This window comes from Myotis daubentonii, chromosome 4 (genome assembly GCF_963259705.1).
Source record: "Myotis daubentonii chromosome 4, mMyoDau2.1, whole genome shotgun sequence".
In the NCBI taxonomy this organism is placed as follows: domain Eukaryota; kingdom Metazoa; phylum Chordata; class Mammalia; order Chiroptera; family Vespertilionidae; genus Myotis; species Myotis daubentonii.
Window position 1 is genome coordinate 10085273 of NC_081843.1, and position 9188 is coordinate 10094460.

The 9188-nt window shown below is 53.3% G+C and overlaps 1 protein-coding gene across 6 annotated transcripts; it reads right to left on the bottom strand.

The window, feature by feature from the left end:
- Positions 1-343: 343 nt before the first annotated feature.
- LOC132232749 (zinc finger protein 771-like) lies at positions 344-8435 on the bottom strand. Of its 6 annotated transcripts, XM_059692287.1 has the most exons (4): positions 8088-8435; positions 7600-7759; positions 7278-7424; positions 344-2279 (listed from the first exon to the last, which is right to left on the bottom strand). In XM_059692287.1, exons 3-4 carry the CDS (start codon positions 7413-7415, stop codon positions 1368-1370), a joined length of 1050 nt encoding a protein of 349 aa, XP_059548270.1. In that variant the 5' UTR covers positions 7416-7424; positions 7600-7759; positions 8088-8435; the 3' UTR covers positions 344-1367. The 6 variants fall into 6 exon arrangements, with proteins under 6 accessions (XP_059548270.1, XP_059548269.1, XP_059548266.1 ...); XM_059692286.1 differs by lacking the exon at positions 7600-7759 and having other exon boundaries at positions 8088-8434; XM_059692283.1 differs by lacking the exons at positions 7600-7759; positions 8088-8435 and adding an exon at positions 7803-8081 and having other exon boundaries at positions 344-2264.
- Positions 8436-9188: the final 753 nt, after the last annotated feature.

The following is a 9188-nucleotide window of genomic DNA, read 5'->3' on the forward strand; positions in this document are numbered from 1 at the left end:
GACACTGCCCATTGCTCCCCTGGTTGCAAGTCTCATGGGGTCCCTTAGAGGTTAGGAGACACGCTCCTGTGGGGGAATGGCACGGGCATGCTCCCTGGAGGGAGAGAGCAATAATGGAGGTATTATTGATGAGGTCTTCTAGATAGAATGATCAGTGATTTGCTGAAATCCATCCACACTGAGCATTTTTCTGGCTTTAACTTTAGCATTTGGTCTGACACATGTATTAATCACGCAATAGAACAGCGGTTCTCAACCTGTGGGTCGTGACCCCTTTGGGGGTCGAACGACCCTTTCACAGGGGTCGCTTAAGACCATCGGAAAACACATATATGATTACATATTGTTTTTGTGATGAATCACTATGCTTTAATGATGTTCAATTTGTAACAATGAAAATACATCCTGCATATCAGATATTTACATTACGATTCATAACAGTAGCAAAATTACAGTTATGAAGTAGCCACGAAAATAATTTTATGGTTGGGGGTCACCACAACATGAGGAACTGTTTTAAAGGGTCGCGGCATTAGGAAGGTTGAGACCCACTGCAATAGAACATCTCAAACGGTTTGGTATCCACACCTTTAAGATGATTGGCCAACAAAGAAGCAAACCACGGCAGAGGCCTATGAGCGCGCGCCTGAAGCTTGCTCCTATTGGTCCAGTCCGGGTAAGGGGCGGCCTATAGCAAGCTCCACACAAGTAACTGGCCTTTCCTGCGGCTCTGCCCCCGGAAGCAATCGCTAACGCCCGTGATTGGCCAGAGCCTCTGGAGACGGGCAATCGCTACGCCCGTGATTGGCCAGAGCCTCTGGAGACGGGCTCCGAGCTGAGCTGGGGGTTCGTAGTGCATCTGGGCAGCAGCTCAGTGGGTGACATGTCCACTGTGGGTGGGGAGAAGCCTGGGGAGGCAGGGCGGGGGCAAGGGCACCGAAACTGTCGGCCCCTTCAGCTTCAGCCTGACTCCACACACACAAACCCAGTTCCAGGAACCCTTTTGGGCTTATAGACACCCACTTGGTTCCGTGCCGATTCACTTAAGTCACCTAAGACCGGGGAATACCCCAACTTTGCTCCTCTCCCCATCTGCTCATTCACAGGCAGGTGTGCGTCAGGATATAATACTTAATATTCACTAACACGGGTGGAGGATTTGTAGTGAGGTGGGAGAGGCCACTGTTCCCAAAAATCCCAGTAGGGGATTTGCCATGTCTCCCAGGTCCCGGGCAGCCAGTTCTGCCATCCCACCCTTTCCCAGACCAGGGTCCCGCAGTCCTTGTCCAGTTAGTCCAGCCCCTGGGGGTCGGGGCCCTGGCATGCGCCTCCTCAGCCAGACACTAGCAGCCGCAGCGACAGGGGGCTCACCTACTCTCACACCCTGGGCAGCGCTCGCTAACGCTGGCGGCCGAAACGCCAGGGGGCAGCTTGAAGTCTTGGCCGCACACAGTGCAGATATAGAGACGGTGCAGCACGTGCGCACGACGGTGGCGGACGTAGTGGGAGCTGAGGCGAAAGCGCCGACCGCACTCGGTGCAGGGGTAGGGCCGCTCGCCCGTGTGCGTGCGCGAATGCTCCGCCAGGTTGGACCGGTGGCCAAAACGGCGGCCACACACGGCACAGCGGTGCGGCTTCTCGCCCGTGTGCACGCGCCGGTGCTTGGCCAGCGCCGAGCTCTGCGCGAAGCGCGTGCCGCAGTCGGCGCATGCGTACGGCCGCTCCCCGGTGTGCGTGCGTCGGTGGCGCGCCAGGCACGAGCTGCCGCCGAAGGCGCGCCCGCAGTCGGGGCAGGCGTAGGGCTTCTCGCCGGTGTGCACGCGCAGGTGCTGCGCGTAGTTGGAGCTCTGAGCGAAGCGGCGCCCGCACTGCGTGCACACGTAGGGCTTCTCGCCCGTGTGGCGCCGCCGGTGTTGCTGCAGGTTGGAGGCGGCGGAGAAGCTCTTGTCACACTCCGGGCACTTGTAGGGCCGCTCGCCCGTGTGCATGCGGCCGTGTTTGGTCAGCGCCGACTTCTGGGAGAAGCGCTGGCCGCACTCGGTGCAGACGAAGGGCCGCTCGCCGGTGTGCGTGCGGCCGTGTTTGGTCAGCGCCGACTTCTGCGAGAAGCCCCGGCCGCACTCGGGGCATTCGAAGGGCCGTTCACCCGTGTGCGTGCGCGAATGCTTGGCTAGGGTGGACCGGCGTGCAAAAGCACGGCCGCAGTCCGCGCACGCGTGCGGGCGCGCCGGATCGGGGGCCTGCGCTGCGGCCTTCGCTGCGGCCTTGCTCGGGACCTGCTGGGAAAGAGGAGATAGGTCAGTCCTGACCCACAGGCCGGGGGGCAAGAGACCTGGGTCTCCGCAAGTTGCGATCTTAGTTCCGCTTATGGAAAACAGGAAAGCCAGGGTGCCTCCCTCATAGCACTGGTGCGCACATTGAATTAGATACTGCACTAATGTACATAGCACATGCCCAGTGTCATTCTACTTGTTCTTTAATAATTCAACAAGTATTTATTAAGGGCGTGCAAGGTGCCAGACTGTGTTCTAGGCACTGGGGATTCTGTATTATATTTTTAAAATTCCTGCTTATGGGAAAAATGGATGAGTGCTGATACTGGGTGAATGTTTCAAATGTAAATGTTTAAAAACTGATGTAACGAGAAAAAACTAAAGGAAGTGAGAAAGCAGGCTACAGAGGGCACAGCAAGACCCTGGGGCAGTTTTTCCAGTGAAGACCCAGGAATGGCACGAAAAAGTATGTAGGGCAGAATGCATGGAGGGGAGAGCATTGGGTGGGGTGCCCTGGAGGGGATCTCAGCCTAGGGCCTTGTAATATGAAAGATGGGGAACCATTAGAGGAGATGTTAGACGGTACCTGGTACCTTGCAGGGACATGACCAGAGGAGACTCATTTTAAAAGCCTCTATCCGGATGCTGGGGTAGAAGGCGGCAGCAGGCAGAACAGGAGCCCAGGGAAGAGGCTACTGCACTGCAGTCATCTGCCCAGAGAATGGGGTGGGGCCACAACATTGGTAACAAAGAAACAGAATTTCCGGAGGACAGGGCCCAGAAATCAGGATTTTAAAAAGATTCCCAGGTGATTCTAAGGTGCAGCCAAAGTTGAGAACCACTAGCTCCTGGCTACAGACCAGCCATATCAGCATCACCGGGAACTTGTTAGAATCGCAAGTCCCACCACAGACCTACTGAATCAAAATCTCCACTTTAACAAGATTCCCAGGTGACTTGTATGCTTGTTAAAATTAAGACTTAATCTAGAAGAGAGAACAACTCCTGGAGAAAGCAGGTGGGAAAGGTGAAGAGGGTTTTACAGGCTGAAGGACCCCATAGGCAACGTCTTAGAGGTGAGAAAGGGGCAGGTCTGTTTGAACTGGGGCATGGGATGGGTGTTGGGACATGAAATCAGGACATGAGGTCAGGTGGTGTAGAGCTTTGAATGCCAGGCCTAGGAGCTGAGACTGTCCTGAGGGAAACAGAAAAACACTCAAAGGTTTAAGCAGAGAGAGAGGATCAGATGTGCACAGAGCCCTTTGAGAATATCTTTGTGTTCATTAAGAAGAAATTGGATTTTTAATTTTTTTTAAAGGGGAGAATGATGATTTTTATTTTTATTTTTTAAATATATTTTGTTGATTTTTTACAGAGAGGAAAGGAGAGGAGTAGAGAGTTAGAAACATCCATGAGAGAGAAACATCAATCAGCTGCCCCTTGCACACTCCCTACTGGCGATGTGTACTGCAACCAAGGTACATGCCCTTGACTGGAATTGAACCTGGGACCCTTGAGTTCGCAGGCTGACGCTCTATCCACTGAGCCAAACCACCTAGGGCTGGAGATGTTGGATTTTGATAGGCAGTGAGAGAATGCTTCAGCGCCCGTGTGCAGCATAATTCAGGCCTGTTCTGGACAATGACTGGCCATGGGACTGGGTGATGACAGCTACGAGATGCAGGATGTCAGCACTAGAAAGAGCTTTAGAGATGACAATCTTCAGAGAAACTGAGACTCAGGGAGACCACACAGCAAGCTCATGAGCTACCTGTGGGCAGGTGTTGTGCTAAATGTTGATGGGAAGTGTTTGAGTAATCCTCATTCCACCCTCCTCCTCCAAATCCAGTCACCCAGATGATAGATACTCAGTCTGGCTTTCAAAAATCTTACCTTCATTATCTCACTTTACAGATGAGAAAGCCAAGGCAAAGCTGGTTAATGGTGAAGCTGGGGTTTGAACTGATGCTTTTAACTGCTACATGTTCTATCTAGAGCAGGGGTGGGCAAACTTTTTGACTCGAGGGCCACAATGGGTTCTTAAACTGGACCGGAGGGCCGGAACAAAAGCATGGATGGAGTGTTTGTGTGAACTAATATAAATTCAAAGTAAACATCATTACATAAAAGGGTACGGTCTTTTTTTTCAATAGTTTTATTCATTTCAAACGGGCCGGATCCGGCCCGCGGGCTGTAGTTTGCCCACAGCTGGTCTAGAGTCTAGCCCTCCGTACGTTTCATGGCCAGCCATGCCCAGCCTCCTCCAGCCCATCCTTAGCTCTAGCCAGTCCACTCAAGGTTCGAAAATATCCCCAACTTTCTGTCTTGTCTCCACTGCTGTCACTACCTGAGAGCAGGCTGCCAGCCTCACATGGCCTGTTCTCCCCACAACAGCCAGTGAATCTTCTGAACAGAAAACCCAACATGTCTCCTCTGATCTGAGGCTTCTAATGGCACCGCATCACCTCACGCGTATGTAAAATTCCTATGCGCTTCCAATACCTGTAGCTCTCTGGCCCCGTCTCCTCTGAGCCTTTGCTTTTGCTGTTTCCTCCTCCTGGAATGCCCTCCTCTGCCTCCATTTGCCAAATGCCCACTGAGCTTTGTCTGTGAACCTTCCCCACTGCCTTGAGCTGTCGGCCCTCAATCTTCTGTCTAGGCCCCCATGTGGGTCTCCCCTTTCACACCAGCCCTAGGATACACCCCAAAAAGGCCTTTGGTAAAAATGAGTTGAAAATTCTCCAGAAGGCCCTAGCTGGTTTGTTCAGTGGGTAGAGCGTTGGCCTGGGGACTCAAGGGTCCCGGGTTGTATTCTGGTCAAGGGCACTTGCCTGGGTTGCAGGCTTGTTCACCAGTAGGGGGCATGCAGGAGGCAGCAGACCAATGATTCTTTCTCATTATTGATGTTTCTATCTCTCCCACTCCCTTCCTCTCTGAAATCAACAAAAAAATATATATTTTAAAAAAAATCGCCGAAACCGGTTTGGCTTAGTGGATAGAGCGTCGGCTTGCGGACTGAAGGGTCCCAGGTTCGATTCCGGTCAAGGGCATGTACCTGGGTTGCGGGCACATCCCCAGTGGGAGATGTGCAGGAGGCAGCTGATCGATGTTTCTCTCTCATCGATGTTTCTAACTCTCTATCTCTCTCCCTTCCTCTCTGTAAAATATCAATAAAATATATTTAAAAAAAAAATCCTCCAGAAGGATGACGTAGACCAAGGCCTTAAATTTTAGGAAGAAGAAGAATGAATAATATTTACCTAGTGTTTGTTATGTGCCATACACAGTTCTTGCTCTTTACATGTATTAACTCATTTCATCCTCACAACCCTAAGGAGTAGGTGCGGGTATGATTTTCCTTTTACAAATGAGGAAAGTGAGGCACAAAGACTTTAAAATTAAGACATTTAATCTAGAAGAGTTTGCCCAAGGTGACACAGCTGGTAGCTGATGGAGATGGAAGTCCATCTTGAGCTCTAGAGTCTGAGTTCTCTTTTTATTTTTTAAAAAATATATTTATTTTGCCCTGACCGGTTTGGCTCAGTGGATAGAGCGTCGGCCTGCGGACTCAAGGGTCCCAGGTTCGATTCCGGTCAAGGACATGTACCTTGGTTTCGGGCACGTCCCCAGTGGGGAGTGTGCAGGAGGCAGCTGGTCGATGTTTCTCTCTTATCGATGTTTCTAACTCTCTATCCCTCTCCCTTCCTCTCTGTAAAAAATCAATAAAATATATTAAAAAAATAAATAAAAAATATATTTATTTTGATATCAGAGAGGAAGGGAGAGGGAGAGATAGAAACATCAATGAAGAGAGAGAATCATTGATTGGCTGCCTCTTGCACACCCCACACTGGGAATCAAGCCTGCAACCTGGGCATGTGCCCTGACCAGGAATGGAACCCTGACCTCCAGGTTCATAGGTTGAGGCTCAACCACTGAGCCACGCTGGCCAGGCTGGAGTCTGAGTTCTTAACTTACAGGTGGAATGGGGAGATCAGGAGATCACAGGGCCAGAAGAGGCAGAGTAAGCTAGCATGAGGGGCCAAGGAGGCCTGAGAAAAACAGACCTACAGAGCTATTTTGACTGGGAGCAGAGGCCAAAGCAGCCAGCCCCCTCCCCCTGGGGCCCACCACACCCACTAGGGGGCAGCAGAACGTCTTCCCCTGGGAACTGGCTCCCCTGCAGGAGGAAACCAGAGCCTGGGCCCAGACACCTGGCCCAGCCAGAGTTCTCCAGGTATGAGCAGGGCTGCACTGGAAGTTGTGGCAGTTTGGGGCCTGAAGGGGGAAATCTGACTCCTATTCTGATATTAAAGCTCCTCTCCTTAAACCTTCCTCTCCCTCAGGATAAATCCCAATGCCCTACCTGGCCTGCCAAACACCCTGAGCTCATCCCCGCTTCTCCCCGTGCCCCCCTCCCTCCCTCTGGGCCACGGAAAGGCCCATTTCTTCTGCCTGGAGTCGCCACTCACCTCACCCCTCACTCTCACTGGTCTCGGATAAGCCATCTCTTTACTAACTCTGGGATCTTGGCCAGTCACCAAACTATCAAGCTTCCTGGGCCTCAGTTTCCTCACCTGTAAAATGGAACAAATACTACCTATGTTATAGAACTGAGGTGCTTAACACAGTGCCTGGAGACCAGTAAATGCTCCCAAGGGTCCGGGTTTCTGTTGCCTAACCTGGCCCCTCCCCCACCCCGTCTGCATCAGGCTCCCAGCTCCGGGCTTCTCTCCCCCCCCCCGCCCCCCCCCCGCCCCCCCCCCCCTCCCGCGCCTGCTCTCACCACACAGGATTTTAGCTGCGCGGTTACTCAGCAGTCTACCAGTGCTACGCATCAGGCTCCATGGGGAACCCCGGAATATGTATACATGGTGGTCACCCAGCACAGACCCTGGCACAGTGGGTGTGACACCTCTTTGACCTCAGCATGGGCAGTGGGGCAGAAGGATGGGTTGCTCATCCTCAGATTCCAGGTTAGGGATCGGGGTGTGGGACACGTACCTGCTTGTTGTCCACGGGGATCTTGAGTTTCAACACCTCATACTTCTCCTCACCCTCATTGTCATCCTTCACCAGCAGCACCATCTCCTCTTGCATCTCTTCCTCCTCCTCCTTCGGTGTCTGCTGTTCATCAGGCATCTTGGTGTCCTAGGGCGGGCAGCTGGGTCAGAAGCTCAGGACCCACCCCGCACCCCGCACCCCGCACCCCGCACCCCGCACCCCGCACCCCGGCCCTGGCCCAGGCAAGGCGGTGCAGCGCGGCTTCCCTCGGCCGACCCTGGGGGTTGGCCCTCTCCCTCCCACCCAGCTCGGCCCTAGGCACCAGCACTTGCCCGCGACCGGCTCCGAAGACACTTGTTCACCCCACTCATCCCGGCGTTCAAGGCCCAGAACAGTTCGAATCTCCAGTGCCAACGAGTCGCCACCCTCCCCGCGCTGAGTCACTGCCGGCGCCTGGTCGGGCCCGATCTGCAGGGCACCGGCTGGAGGCGGGATCGGTGCGGAGACCTGGGGGTGCGCACTCACCAGCCGCAGATTCCGCATTCGCGCAATCCCCCCACCAGGACAGGGCTCCCCGGGTTTGGACAGTTGTGATGCTTCGGGGGCGGGGCCTCTGGGCGGCCTGTCATTGGTCAGAACCGCTAACCCCGCCCCCTAGGGGAGGGACCCGGAGGACCCGAGCGTCCAGTCCGAGCTGCCCCTGGAGGATGGAGAGCCCAGAAGCAGTGGCCGCCGCCGTTCCCCGGCTCCCAGGACCCCCGTCCGCTCCACCCGGACTCTCAAGGTCCTCGCAGTCCGGTTCGGACCCACCTTCAGGGCGTTCCCTCTGTGCCGCTCGGGGTCTCCGCTCCGCCCAAGCTAGGCCTCGTGCGCTCCAGCCCCAGCCTGGGCCTCTCGCTGGCGCCCTCCACCCTGGTTCCTCCTCACCTCGTCCCTTTTCCTCTTTCCTCCTTCGCTGTCTTTTCTCCTTCCCGGCGTTGCTCTCCCTGGACTCTGAGACATCTTGCTCCTTGAAAATACGCTTACCAAACCCACGCCCACCAAAGGCTACCGCTGCCCGGCCTTGTGTCACGTGCCTGCTATGCGCCAGCATGCCAAGCGTCTCACGATCGCTTGAAAATTAAATATGTGTCGCTTTGTTTTGTTTTGTTTTGTTTTGTTAATCCTCACCCGAGGATATTTTTTTCAATTTAGAGAGAGTGGGAGTGGGAGACACAAAGAGAGAGAGAGAAACATGGATGTGAGAGAGACACATCAATGGCTAACCTTCCGCAGGAGCCCGGATGGGGCGGGATGCAGCCTGCGACCGCGGTACAGCTGCTCAGCTGCTGAGCCACACCAGCCGGGCTAAGTCGTGGTCTTTGAAGTCTTCCTCTCCCAGGAGTATGCAAGGAAATGAAATGTCACTCATTTATCAGTTTCTAAAAGCTGGTAATGAGCCCTTGGTAATAATTCAGAATGTCTCCTTTTAGTAAAGTTGGTTCATATGTTCCTTCATCCAGATTTATGGGGTAGCTGGTGACTATTTCATAAGGAGAAAGGCTATGTTTGCCAAAAGAAGTAGATTTCAGGTTGAGGAGCAGTATAGGGAGATCTTTTGGCCAACAAAGATTAAAAGCTTCTGGAAATACACCTGGTTGAGTTGTTTGTTTTTTTGTAAGCGGAAGCAAAGTCTATTGAGAGACAGAGGGACTCCCTGCAGCAGGCAGGGAGGGAGCCCAAGTGGGTTTTCCCTAGTTAGTTTGAATTGTGCCATTTGTTTGTTCTACCCATCCAGAGAACTGGGGTGGTAAACACAATAAAAACACTGTGAAATAGGCCAAATATTACAAATGGATTGCACTATTTGCCCAGTGAAATGAGTCCTTCAGTCACTGTAACTCAGAGGGAATTTCCCAATTGGGGTTTAAT